This window comes from Mandrillus leucophaeus, unplaced genomic scaffold (genome assembly GCF_000951045.1).
Source record: "Mandrillus leucophaeus isolate KB7577 unplaced genomic scaffold, Mleu.le_1.0 Scaffold1457, whole genome shotgun sequence".
NCBI classification, from domain to species: domain Eukaryota; kingdom Metazoa; phylum Chordata; class Mammalia; order Primates; family Cercopithecidae; genus Mandrillus; species Mandrillus leucophaeus.
This window is the reverse complement of record NW_012101429.1, coordinates 330,345-343,541: the sequence shown is the minus strand read 5'-3', so window position 1 is coordinate 343,541 and position 13,197 is coordinate 330,345. Positions and strand designations below refer to the sequence as shown.

Sequence of the window (13,197 nt, the reverse complement as noted above, 5' to 3'; positions counted from 1 at the left end):
CGCCGCCAGGGCCCTCTGCGCCGGGGGCTCGGCGCTCGCCCACCTCTTCCAAATTTAACCATTACCTAAATCCGAAGGGAAATGAGCAAACCTCTCGGATTGGGTGTCAAGGTATTTTCAGCCTCGTTGGGCGTATTTATCCCCAAGTGTTTCCACAACAAGCTATTTCGGGGCCGCGGGGCAGGTTTCGCTCTGCGGACGCCGTGGCCACTTGCCGGGCTCCAGGCCGGCGGCACCGCGGGCCGGTGATTCACGGTCCCGACCCGGGGGTGGTGCAGCCCTAGGAGGCGGCGGGGTAGGGCAGGGGGAGCGGGTGACCGAGGCCTGAAGGGCGGGGAGGGTCCTCGGAGCGGGGCGCCCCCACCCCTCTATTGCCAGTCAATCTGTGTCCTGAATCTGTGGCTTCTCTCGCTGCGGAAGTCTCCCTGGAGCCAAGAATAGTTGATTTTCTTTCGAGTCATTTCTAGTGCCTGAGTGTACGGACCTCCAATTTCCCCCATCCCTTGTCGACCCACAGGGAGAGAACTGGGAGGGCGACTAAGGGGCGCGCGGGACGGGCTGGAAAGGCCAGGTCCCCCACCCGCCTGACCACTTGCGCAAAGGAGCGCGCTCGGTCGCCCGACGGGGGTTGGGAGCAGGTCTGGGAGGGCTATGCGAGCGATTCAGTAACGCTCAGGAAGTGAAGCTTGTGGTTTTGGGGGCTGAGCTCGGAAGGAGAATTTTTTTTTTTAAGTCAGAGAGACAGAGCAGTCTCTCCCGAAAGCAAGATTCCGTTTGAAAACTCTCCTAGCGCGGTGCCCGCGCCCTGACCCCGCAGGTAGGTCCGCCGAGCCTGTTCTGCGCCTCCTGCCCTGGTGGGGGCGGCCGCGGGGACTCGAGGAGCGCTGGCGCTGCGGGGGCGACCTAAGGACGCAGGCGGGTTCCCACCTGCTGCGGACCGCCGTGCGGGAGCCCGGAGAGCTCCGGCAGCTGGGTTAGGACGCGACCCGCGCAGCGAGGCTGGAAATCTGGAGCTGGGGGCGCGCAGCAGGCGGTCTGGTGGTTCGGCAGGGGAGCCAAATCCACCCGGGAAGGAAACATCTGGTGGGGAGGCGGCGGCAGCTGCGCTCGGGAGGCCGCCCCCTTAGCGCCCTCGGCTCCCGCCTTCCCGGGCCCGGACGGTGAGGAGAGGCCTGAGCGCGCGGAGGGGCCGCCCCACCTCCCGCGCCAGCTGCAGCACGGGGTTGCCTTCCCACGCGCTCGGCCCAGGCCCCGGGGCCCCTGTCTCCTCCAAACTCTGTCCCTCCCCACAGGAACCAGCAAAGCGGGCCGGGGTGCGAGAGAGTCGTGGGCTTACAGCCCGGGTGGGAAGGCGGCCTCCGCGTCCGCCTGGTCTCTCGTGGCGCCAGCCCAGACCCAGCTGCGGCGCTGACAGTTACCCCGACCCCATCTGTCCAGCTCCCAGCCAACGTGGGTCCAAGCCGCAGCGGGACCCTCGGGACAACGCCACTCCGTTTTTCTTTTCTTCCGAGTTTCGCGGCTGTTTAAAGAATTGGGTTTGGGGTTTGTGGCGTCTAATTGTACGGATGAGAAGTGCAGGAAGCGGCAAAGCTCTAGCCCTGGGAGTCAACTCGGAGGGAGGCGGATGGCACTCTCACCCCTAGGGTATTCGGGCGCTTGGGTAGCGGGAAACGTCGCTGGTGCCCCGCGACACGTCCCAGGCGTCTTTTCTCCCAGGTCTACTCCCATTCCTCCGGAGAAGGGGACACAATGGGGCTGGGGATCTGGGGCAGGGGGCCTGCACCCTACAGGGACCAAGGCCCCTACGTAGGACTCATTTTGAGCTGAGAGCGCCAACGGACAGACGTAGACTGTGTGGCCGGCATCTTGCCTAGGAAGCCGAGGGGCTCCTAGTCCGGCAGTGGAAACGGCGCGAAGCCGGAGGACTGCAGGTCTTGCCCCGGCCCAGAGTTCCCAGCACCCTCATTTCTGAACCAGCCAAGGCCACGGAGAACTGCTGTATTGCAGCTCATGTGTGAACCAGGTCCCTATCGCCTTCACCCCGGGAGGAAGGCAGATTCGTTTACCCCAGACCACCTCGACTGTGGAGTCCCGCCCCTGGAGCCGGCTGGAGCCTAGTGGCAGGCGCAATCACGCCCTCCCGCCGGGCTCAGATTTCGACCTGGTATTAGGTGAACTGATTGGGGGTTAATGAGAGCGACGCCCCGGGCAGCTAGTCCCCTCCTAGGCCCGGGCCCGACCCCTGCTATCTGCCAATGCAGCCTGCGCGCTCTGGCGTCGTGTCTTATTTGTCTGCTAAATTATCGGTGCACTACCGACTCGGGACACCTAGCATTTCCCAGTCAGCGTTCGCGGATCGGACTCCACTTCCCTAGGACAAGATTTTTTGGTGAGCATAAAGGAAAGTGCTTTTTCCCAGGACCTGATTCCCGAGGTTAGGTTTCCACGGTCGGGGATGGCTCGCCGCAGCCTTGAACAGTGCCCTCCGCACCCGGGAGTCCGGGGCCAAAGTTTCTCCTACGTGGGGCACGAGTGAGGGGCGAGTGAGATCACCGGATGCGAGTTTCTCCCGGGGCGGGGGTTGGTCCTCTGTTACTCCCCTCACTTTCCTGTCCCTTTGCTCTCCCACCTCCTTTCTCTGGCCTCTGCTGTCCCCAGTCCCTCTGCTGCTGTTCCCTCCGCCGCCCCACAGTTTTATCTTGTGTTCCGTTCCCCCCCACCCCCCTCCCTTTCACTCCAGTTTGTAGCTGGGTCTTGGATGTCTTGGCTCCGTGCCCCTTCCGGGTCCTCGACCACTGGGCATCCCCGGCCCCTCAACCGATCCGCGTGTCCCCGCCCTCCCTCGCCAGCCGTAAAGCACAGCCAGGCAGGCACTGAGTAGATGAGTTGGGGTAACCTACCCGATGGGAACTACGGCTTTCCAGAGAGTTTGATTGCCAGAGCGAACTTGGCTAGGAAAGGGGAGGAGCTGGGGGGCGTGGGCAGGGAGGAGGAAAGGGGCCTGAGCCAGGGCCCAGGGACAGGTTTTACCGCTAAGCTGTGTCAGTGGCGGCAACGACGGCGGGTTCGCGCCACCTGTCCAAGTGCCACCTGGTAAGCGCGGCGCAGCGGGGCCAAGCCCCTCCTCCCGTGGGCCCTCTGCGCTCCTCCCTGGCCCGCGCTCTCCCTCCGCCTGGGTGCCCAGTCCCCAGCACCGGAGAATACTGACCCGCGTTTCCACCCGGTTTTCTTTCCCTCTCAGGTCTTCGCCGGGCTGGGGCTAAGCAAGCCCTCGGAGTGACCGTGGGTGACAGCGGCTCCGGGGACTCTTGGGGCGCAGTGGGGAAAGCGCCGGACCACCATGCCGCGCTCATTTCTCGTCAAAAGCAAGAAGGCTCACAGCTACCACCAGCCGCGCTCCCCGGGATCAGACTATTCCCTCCGTTTAGAGAATGTACCGGCGCCCAGCCGAGCAGGTGCGAGGCGCGCGCGGGCGAGGCCGGGCTGCTCCCGCAGACACCGACTGCATCTCGACACACCATTAGTCGGGAGCTGGGAGGGGCTGCCCCAACGTCCCCTTTGCGGCCGTTTTTGTTTCCTACTGTGCTGGTTCCTCCGGGTTTGTCTCCTAGGTGCCACGGCCTCTCTGCGTCTGCCCTCGGATCCGAGAGAGTTCCCGGCCGGGGTCTGGGTGGAGAGGGGAAGATGCTCGGGTGCCCTGGTAGGGGGTTTGGGGGAGCCTTCAGAACCCTCAGACTCAACCGGTCGCAGCCTGAGCCCCTCACCTGCCTCCTCTCTGCAGACAGCACTTCAAATGCAGGCGGGGCGAAGGCGGAGTCCCGGGACCGTTTGTCCCCCGAATCGCAGCTGACCGAAGCCCCAGACAGAGCCTCCGCATCCCCAGACAGCTGCGAGGGCAGCGTCTGCGAACGGAGCTCGGAGTTTGAGGACTTCTGGAGGCCTCCGTCACCCTCCGCGTCTCCAGGTAGGAACCCACTGGGAACCTCTGGGGCGGGAGCTGCAGGGACCCGGCAGTGCTGGGGAAATCGGGGCGACCTTGGGCGTAGATATGCTAACGGGGAGTTGGAGAGTCTTTCCAGGAGGAGGGAGCTGATTCGTAGGGGAAGGAGGCATCTGTCTTCTCTGGGACCTGGACAGCTTGCCCGCTGGGGCTGCTGCCTCCATCCCAGGCAGAGGGAGCCTAGCTGCTCGTCGCTTAGTTTCGTTTGCGCGGAGCTGGCCGGTGAGGGAAAACAAACCAGTTGTTTCTACTGGCAGCAACGCCGACCTTTCATTTTCTGACCAGACTTGATTGTTTTATAAAGTGCTAGGATCCTGCAATCTAGACCCCAAACCTCAAACAAACGGAGACCAGGGCAGAACGGGCCAGGCAGAGGAGTTAGACGCTGGGCGTCAGGGAGGGGGCAGGACGAAAATCTCAGCCCGCGGCTTGGTCTTCACAGGCGCAGATTGGGGGCCTGTTTCATTTTTCGTTTTGCCAGACTAACCCAGCCTCAGGGGCCTGCTCTCTGGGTTTCATTTTCAGCGAGCAATCCAGCTTCAGGCAAACTGCACGTTGGGTGGGGGCGTCTTGGGTCCCGGCCTGGGGAAGGAATGATCAGACCAGCCGGATTCTGTCAAGGGCCAGTTATACCCAGAACATGTTTGCTAGTGTTAAAAGATACCACCACCCGTCCCACAATCAGTGAGTTGACTTGGCGAAAACCATAGCTCCAGCAAATGTGTCTGGGAGTCGGCGGCGGGAGGATTCTTCCTGCCAGGGCGTCAAGTGGCCGGGCAAGGATTGGGCGCGCCCCGAACCATCCGAACGAAACTCCGGGTACAGCCTCTCACTGAAGTGGCCAGCCTGAACTGGAGTGTGTGTGTGTGTGTGTGTGTGTGTGTGTGCGTGCGTGGGCCCTCTGCGCTCCTCCCTGGCCCGCGCTCTCCCTCAGCGGGAGAGTGCGCGCGCGCGCGCGCGCACACACACACATTTGTAAATGCTGTATGCACTCACATGCATTGGGGTCACTAGTTTTAGCAAAATTCACGTGGGTGGGGGCGTAGCAGGCCGCTAATTCAGAGAGCCGTCTCCTTGCAGGTGGTGGCTAAACCTTACGAGTTATACAGTTATTCTCTGAGAAATTCGGGTTCCCCACCTCCATCAAACTATAACAGGAATGGGGAGTATCTGGCTGGCAATTTAAGCCCAAAAGCCCCTTTCCTGCTGCACCTTTGCTACGTACACTGGGCACTTCGTGAAATCTTAATACCTTCGGGTTTATTCAGATGCCAGCCTTTCGGGTAGTTCGGGGACGCATTTATGGACCCTCTACCTCCTTCCTTGTGGATTCTGGGAAGAAAAAGAATTGAGTGGGAACATGTAGGGGCTGGGAGAGTGCCTGCGCTGGTGGCTGGACCCTTCCGCCCCTGAGTGCTGTGCGGGGCCGAACGGCCTTCTCCTCCCTAACAGCTCAACTCCGGGCATTTATAGACGCGCCCTTCCCTATAGGATCTCCAGGTGCGCGCGTCCAGCCAGAAAAGATCCTCGGAACGTCGAGCACTTCCGCTGCCCTCGCATAGAATTTTCCTCTCCCGAGGTCTTTTCAATGATCCGTTTGCTGCTCTGCCTTCTATAGTGGCCCGCGAGGCCCCAGGGCCCGGGCTGCGTTTTACCCTGGGGCGCGCCTGGCGCACGCAGTGTTCTACAAGCGCTGGGTGCCCCGCAGTCCGCGAACACGCCACGCCCGCAGCCGCAGCCCGGCGGCCTCCGCTCTGCGGTCTGAAGCCTGACCGGACGCTCCCTTGTGCCTCCACAGCCTCGGAGAAGTCGATGTGCCCATCGCTGGACGAAGCCCAGCCCTTCCCCCTGCCTTTCAAACCGTACTCATGGAGCGGCCTGGCGGGTTCTGACCTGCGGCACCTGGTGCAGAGCTACCGACCGTGTGGGGCCCTGGAGCGCGGTGCTGGCCTGGGCCTCTTCTGTGAACCCGCCCCGGAGCCGGGCCACCCGGCCGCGCTGTACGGCCCAAAGCGGGCTGCCGGCGGCGCGGGGGCCGGGGCGCCAGGGAGCTGCAGCGCAGGGGCTGGTGCCACCGCTGGCCCTGGCCTAGGGCTCTACGGCGACTTCGGGTCCGCGGCAGCCGGGCTGTATGAGAGGCCCACGGCAGCGGCGGGTTTGCTGTACCCCGAGCGTGGTCACGGGCTCCACGCAGACAAGGGCGCTGGCGTCAAGGTGGAGTCGGAGCTGCTGTGCACCCGCCTGCTGCTGGGCGGTGGCTCCTACAAGTGCATCAAGTGCAGCAAGGTGAGGCTCACGAGCTCACCACCTCGACTGCCCTGCACCTGCTTCCCCTACCTGGGCCTCACCTGCGCCCCTCGGCCCCTCTCAGCGGCCTTCTCTCCGGCCCCACCCGCCTTAGGTGTTCTCCACGCCGCACGGGCTCGAGGTGCATGTGCGCAGGTCCCACAGCGGTACGAGACCCTTTGCCTGCGAGATGTGCGGCAAGACCTTCGGGCACGCGGTGAGCCTGGAGCAGCACAAAGCTGTGCACTCGCAGGTAAGCGCGGGGCACACCGCCCGCCGTGCGCGGCCCTGCTCAGAGATCTTCTACATCTCCTCCGTGCAGCACCAGCCACCCTCTGCCTGGAAGTTCTCTTCCCAACTTCCCCCAGTTTCCTCCCCCAACCTCTCCGCTGCGTCCCCTTGCCCTGGTGCATGTGTGTAGGGAAAGGAGGATCGTGGCCGGCTCAGGCCTTGAGGCAGCCCTAGATTTTGGTGTCACACCACGGTGAGCCTCGAGAGTGTGATCCTCATTGTTACTTTGGGCTTGAGGTAGGTTTATATGCACTGATTCGTGCTGCTGATATATCAGACTTATTAGCTCTATTTCTTTGTGCCTGTTCTTTTCACCAAATGGTTGTCACTTAATTTGCATTGACCCCTCTCAACTGAAAAGGCGGGAATCTCAGCTCATTTAGAGCATCTAGTAGCATATTTACCCCGCTATTCTTTCCTCCCTCCCTCCCTCCCTCCCTGCCTGCCTGCCTGCCTGCCTTCCTCCTTCCTTCCTTCTTTCCTTTCTTCCTTCCTTCCTTCTTTTCTCTTTTCTTTTCTTTTCTTTTCTTTTCTTTATGTTCTTTCTTTCAGAGTCTAGCTCTGTTGCCCAGGCTGGAGTGCAGTTGCACAATCTCAGCTTACTGCAAACTCCCCCTGCCAAGTTAAAGTGATTCTCGTGCCTCAGCCTCCTAGGTAGCTGGGATTACAGGCGCATGCCACTATGGCACAGCTAATTTTTGTATTTTTAGTAGAGACGGGATTTCGCCATGTTACCCAGGCCAGTCACGAACTCCAGGCCTCAAGTAATCCACCCGCCTGGGCCTCCCAAAGTGCTGGGATTACAGGCGTGAGCTACCATGCCCCACCCCCGCTATGTATTCATTCATTCATTAATAAACATTTGTTGCCTAACTTGTAGGTGCCAAGTACTTAAGAATCTTGCAGCACATCAGGTCCTTGACAGCATGCCCACATGGAGATCATAGTTTAGCTGAGAGATGGAGAGTAGATGAGCAAGTAAATATACCAACAGATACCTCAGGAGAATGCCTACTTGTAGCTAAAAAGAGTATCAGTCCATGGCGGGGCACGGTGGCTCAAGCCTGTAATCCCAGCACTCTGGGAGGCCGAGGCGGGTGGATCACAAGGTCAGGAGTTCCAGACCAGCCTGGCCAAGATGGTGAAACCTCGTCTCTACTAAAAATACGAAAATTAGCTGGGCGTGGTAGCATGTGCCTGTATTCCCAGCTACTTGGGAGGCTGAGGCAGGAGAATCGCTTGAACCTGGGAGGCAGAGGCTGCAGAGAGCCGAGATCATGCCACTGCACTCTAGCCTGGGTGACAAAGTGAGACTCCATCTAAAAAAAAAAAAAGAGTATCAGCCCGTCTCCCCCAGCACCCACACTGGCTGGGGGGAGGTGGCATCTCAAGTGACTGAGGTCTAAGCCTCCTGTTGAGGAGGGTGGAGAAGTGTGTGCTAATGGGTGTCAAAAAAAGCAGGGTGTGGATATGTTTTTGCCATGGGGTGTGGAAGGTTGTGGGTGAAGAACATTTTGGTAGAAAAAGTGTTGAAGGGCCGGACATGGTGGCTCACGCCTGTAATCTCAATACTTTGGGAGGCTGAGGCGGGCGAATCACTTGAGGCCAGGAGTTTGAGACCAGCCTGACCAACATGGTGAAACCCCGTCTCTACTAAAAATACAAAAATTAGTCAGGTGTGGTGGCGTGTGCCTATAGTCCCTGCTACTCAGAGGGGCTGAGACATGAGAATTGTTTGAACCTGGGAGGTGGAGGGTGCAGTGAGCTGAGATCGTACCACTGCACTCAAGCCTGGGCGACAGAGGAGACTCTGTCTCAAAAAAATAAAGAAAAAGTGTTCAAGGGATTTTAGGGTCAGCTCAAGGGTGAGGAGAGCAGCAGTCTAGTTGACCGCAGTAGGAGTGCCACATCTCTCTCTCTGCAGGAACGGAGCTTTGACTGTAAGATCTGTGGGAAGAGCTTCAAGAGGTCATCCACACTGTCCACACACCTGCTCATCCACTCAGACACTCGGCCCTACCCCTGTCAGTACTGTGGCAAGAGGTTCCACCAGAAGTCAGACATGAAGAAACACACCTTCATCCACACTGGTAAGCTGAAGACCCTTGGCTTGTAGGAAACACCCTGAGGCCAACATTACTCATCTTCTCTGATTTCTGGCCCCAGTGAGTGGTGGATGAGGCCTTTCTGATGGAGTTTTTCCCTGCTCTGTGTTAAAGAAAACAAAGGGGTGGGTTCTTTGGTTCATTTATAGTCATAATTCTCCCCAGAGCTGCCTTGATTTGGGGTTGTGTCTGAAAGGCCACTCAGCAGGTCAGCTCACAGTTACTCTATCCTTGGAAAGAACATTTTCCTTTAGGTTAGCAGCTGCTTCCACTGCTGCCTGCTCTGGGTGAAACATGAAGCTCCAGGGTCGTCTTAGAGAGTTGCTCTAAAGCTTACCTAGAGATTGAGGACTTTCTCTAACCACCGGGCCTTTTGTGGGAGGGACTCCTGTGGCCTCTCTGGCTGCATTTTCAGGAGTCTGAGAGCTTATTCTGATTGAAGAGGAACAAATAATGGCAAATATGATTAAACTCTCTGCTAAGCATTTTTAAAATGCATTATTTCATTTTATGCTCACAACAACTCTGAGAGGTAGAGACGACTACTTCTCCCCATTTGAGAGATGAAAAAAGAGGCTAGGTAATCTGTCCAGGGTCATACTGCTAGCAAATGACAGGGCCAGAGCTCAAATTCAGGTCTGACCTCTCAAATATCCACTCTTGACCACTGTTTATTGTATTTTATGTTCAGAGTCATAAGGTTGGTAGACACAGAAAGCTTCTGTTCACTTATTGCCCTTTTCAAAATATCTGCAAGTTCATGCCATAATAATAATTCCTTACCTATTATAATGCTTTACAATTTACAAAGTACTTTCAATCTATCATTTCATTTGATTCTTATTGCCACTCAATAAAGTAGACGGAGCTGCTTTTACCATCCTGAAACTCAGAGAGAGTGAATGATTTATCAAAAGTCAGACTGAATGAATATTGGAGCCATGTAATGCTCTGGCTTTTAATCCTCAACTCTTTGCCTAACACTTTATGTGCGGGTGGGAGTTTTAATGCCAAGAACACTCTAATAGTCAAAAGACATTTACATGAGACCCAGAATTTCTGAAAATTTTATTGTAGAATATGAATACTGATTTAGAACAAATCACAGTGTATTCTAAACGCCCACCCTTGATGTTTATAAATATACTTCGGTAATGTATATATTTCCATTGAAACCCAGAAAAGTATTCTACTTTAATCATTCCCTCTTACCTGAAATTTCCATGTAATTCACTCCTTATAAGTAAGGTATTCAGGACACTTATCAAAATGCAACTAGGATCTTGACTGAATAAAACATTAAGCCCTTATCAAACATTTACGTTATACCTAGAATTTGTTTCTCAGATTTGTTTGACCCTAAAGGGATAGAATACATTTTGATGGGTGGTTTCTTATCGAGGAAATCTGAAGCATGAAAACAGAAAACAGTGTAGCAAAGAGGACAGAGGGTTCCTCAAAAACAAACTTCATCTATTTTATATTTTTTCCAAGGCTGAGCCCTGACTGTAATGCCATGCTGGGCTATTTGGAAATTCATGCCATTTACCTAACAACACATGAGGTAGGGAACAAGACAAAACCTTTTTGTGTTCTCTTATTTATTAATTTGTGGTGAACAATTGCTGGTATATAAAGAATCATGTTATTAACCTCATAAAATTAAGGAAAAATCAAGACAGAAAAGTATCAGCTACCTTAATACTCTGTGGCCCAATGTGGATTTTTAAAATAAGATATTGAAAAACGTATCCTGCACATGTACCCTGGAACTTAAAAAACAAAGAAAGAAAGAAAGTCAGTCCATGTTAAGATGTTTTTCCAGATATACTTTGCTGTCCTTTAAGAACAAGAAAGAAGACAGGCTCACTGATCCATACAAACTTAACACCCACTTGGAAATTCAGATTTGAAAACTTCCTCTGAATTAGAACGGAGTCACACGGTTTTAGGACAGCTTCCTCCCCCTTCCTGTTGAACATCTGCTCTGGGTGTTCATGGCTTATAAAGTCAGGGGAGTCCTCCCGGGGTAGATTCAGCTGGGGAGGGCACGTGGCCTTTGCTCTGTTTCCGTTTAGCAGGAAACCGTTTGAGGCCTTTGGCTGGGAACCCCCACTCAGAAAGTCTCCCTTTCACCTGGTGCACCCATGGGGCTTCCAGGGACTCGCATTGCAGTCTGGGAGTCAGTTCATGTTGCAACACGTCACCCTCCAAGTTGCTTGAAGGCCTTAGACTGTGGTGCAGCCAGCTGCTGCCGAGAGCATGTGGGTCACAGTGGGTCCCCTCTAGCTTTATCATAGGCTCATACTTTCTCCCCTCCTACTCCCATCTCCACAGGTGAGAAGCCTCACAAGTGCCAGGTGTGCGGCAAGGCATTCAGCCAGAGCTCCAACCTCATCACCCACAGCCGCAAACACACAGGCTTCAAGCCCTTTGGCTGTGACCTTTGTGGGAAGGGTTTCCAGAGGAAGGTGGACCTCCGAAGGCACCGGGAGACGCAGCACGGGCTCAAATGAGCACCCTGGCTGGCTGCAAGCAGCAGCTACACAACACTACGGAGGGCAACCTCCCTGCTTGCCACCACTCCCTTCTGACTTTCCAGACCCCAGGTCCAGTCTGCAGATCCCACCAGGGTGCTCCTCCTTTGCCTTACCTCCTGGAGCTGCCAGAGGAGATGAGGTACCTTTTCAAAGTGCAGCCGAAAGTGAGAACCAAGCGACTCTCTAGGCTTCAGACACAAATAGGCTCCTCTACACCTGAAGACAAAGGCAAGGTCAAATGGGGACCAGAATAAATCTTAGACCCCACAGTCCCTCCCATTTCCAGCCCTAATCTGCAGACAGGAATGCCCTTCAGGTTTCTTCCCTCCCCCTCTTGACCTACCCCAGATATTTGTGTGGAAGAGGAGGAATCACCATTTACAAGGTGGACAAATGCTAATATTTTTATCTAGAAAGAAGAGTGAGTGTTAACTTTTATTTTTTTTTCTTCTGGGGAGTCTGTTGACTCCTTTCTTCTGGGTGCTGCCTATAAATCTTGGAGGAATCATTTCTCCTCCTCAAAAACTGATTCAGAAACTGACTTGGGGAAGGAATTTAATACTTTGAAGTCATGAGATGCACCATCAAGGCTACCCCCAAGAAGGGGCAGAAGAGAAGTTGATGAGAGGGGATTAGAGGTCCTCCCTTCAGGAGGCCTGTGAAAGCCTCATCAGTGGAGATAAAAGCACGAGCAATGCCTGTGGACAAGATGTCATTCATTCACTCAGCAAATGTTCATGGATCACCGGCTACCAAAGTACCAGGCACCATGCTAGGTTTTGGGGAAGAGAGACTGAAGTCACAACCCCTGACTGCTCCTTAAAAGCTAACGGTTGCACCTCCAAGTGGCTGGGTCTTGGAGGCAATGCTGAGAAGACAACACAGAATTATAAACCTTCCCTTTTGACCCTTTTGGATTTTATCAGGTGTAAAAAAGAAAAGTAGCTGAACAGTTACTTCAAAGATATGTGTGTATATTCAGTTTTTTATTGTTAAGCTGATATTTTAAAGATGTCTGAGCTAGCAGGCATGTGGGAATGAAGGCTCTGTCTTCAACTCTTTGATCCTCCATGTGTACCATAGAGGGGGGAAAAAGTGGTATTTTCACTTTGATGAGGTTGGTAAATGTTTTTAGATCTTCTGGTATGCATTATGTTTGTTAATACATATTTATTAGAGTGATGTTTTAAGTTAATAAAGTATTAAGACTATTACAGATTGCCTTTCCTTTAGGCAGGGAATTTGGGGAAGACCTTTGTTTTAGTTTGTGGGGGAAAACTGGCACTAAAGGAAACTGCAATGGAGTATAAAAGTGAAGCAGATAAGCTAATATCCAGAAGAGTAAAATCCAATTGCTCTGGTTTCCATATACTTTCTCCTTTGCTCCTATACCTCAGAGATACTTCTTTCATAAGAGAAAAACTAGGAGGTGTACAAAACTAAGCTCCTACCATGTAGAGCCCCTGATGGTTCCACAGGCACATAAGTAAGCTCTTTCCTCTGAAAATGTCAACATATTTTTTTATGGGCCTGAAGACTCCCAGATGAATAAAGAAATCACAGGTTTTAGGTCTAGGTTTTAGTTTTAGTCACAGCTCTGTCACCAACACATCATGTGACTTGGATAAATCTTTTGACTTCCCCAATGCTGGTTTCCTTGATCAAGTAATACAGAGACAGCTCTGTCATTCCAGTCCAACCCTGACTGCTCTGATTCTGTGGAGACTGGAAAGGAGAAAAAGTATGAGATTGGTTAGCTGCCTCCCCTAATGCAAGTCACAAATCTAAAGGCACATGAGGATCTGGGTTATTTCTGGTTCTGTCCCACCTGTGGGAGCTTTTTGCATAAGTCAATCCTTTAAGAGAATGAAACCACAATAAAGTCCTGGCCAAAATCCCTACTACTAGTGCTTTAACACCTCCCAGCCAGACATTCAGGGTATGCGTGCCCCATGCTGAGTACCAGCAGATTGCC

The 13,197-nt window shown here is 54.3% G+C and overlaps 1 protein-coding gene across 4 annotated transcripts; it reads left to right on the top strand.

Annotated features, from left to right (window-relative positions):
- On the top strand, positions 1 to 12,436 carry GFI1 (growth factor independent 1 transcription repressor). 4 transcript variants are annotated; one of them, XM_011974468.1, is made up of 7 exons: positions 1 to 111; positions 3,242 to 3,455; positions 3,782 to 3,964; positions 5,799 to 6,286; positions 6,402 to 6,539; positions 8,502 to 8,667; positions 11,020 to 12,436. In XM_011974468.1, the coding sequence occupies exons 2-7, from the start codon at positions 3,341 to 3,343 to the stop codon at positions 11,196 to 11,198; spliced, it is 1,269 nt and encodes a 422-aa protein (XP_011829858.1). In that variant the 5' UTR covers positions 1 to 111; positions 3,242 to 3,340; the 3' UTR covers positions 11,199 to 12,436. The 4 variants fall into 4 exon arrangements, with proteins under 4 accessions (XP_011829858.1, XP_011829855.1, XP_011829856.1 ...); XM_011974465.1 differs by lacking the exon at positions 1 to 111 and adding an exon at positions 731 to 817; XM_011974466.1 differs by lacking the exon at positions 1 to 111 and adding an exon at positions 1,665 to 2,389 and having other exon boundaries at positions 11,020 to 12,434.
- The last annotated feature ends 761 nt before the right edge of the window (positions 12,437 to 13,197 follow it).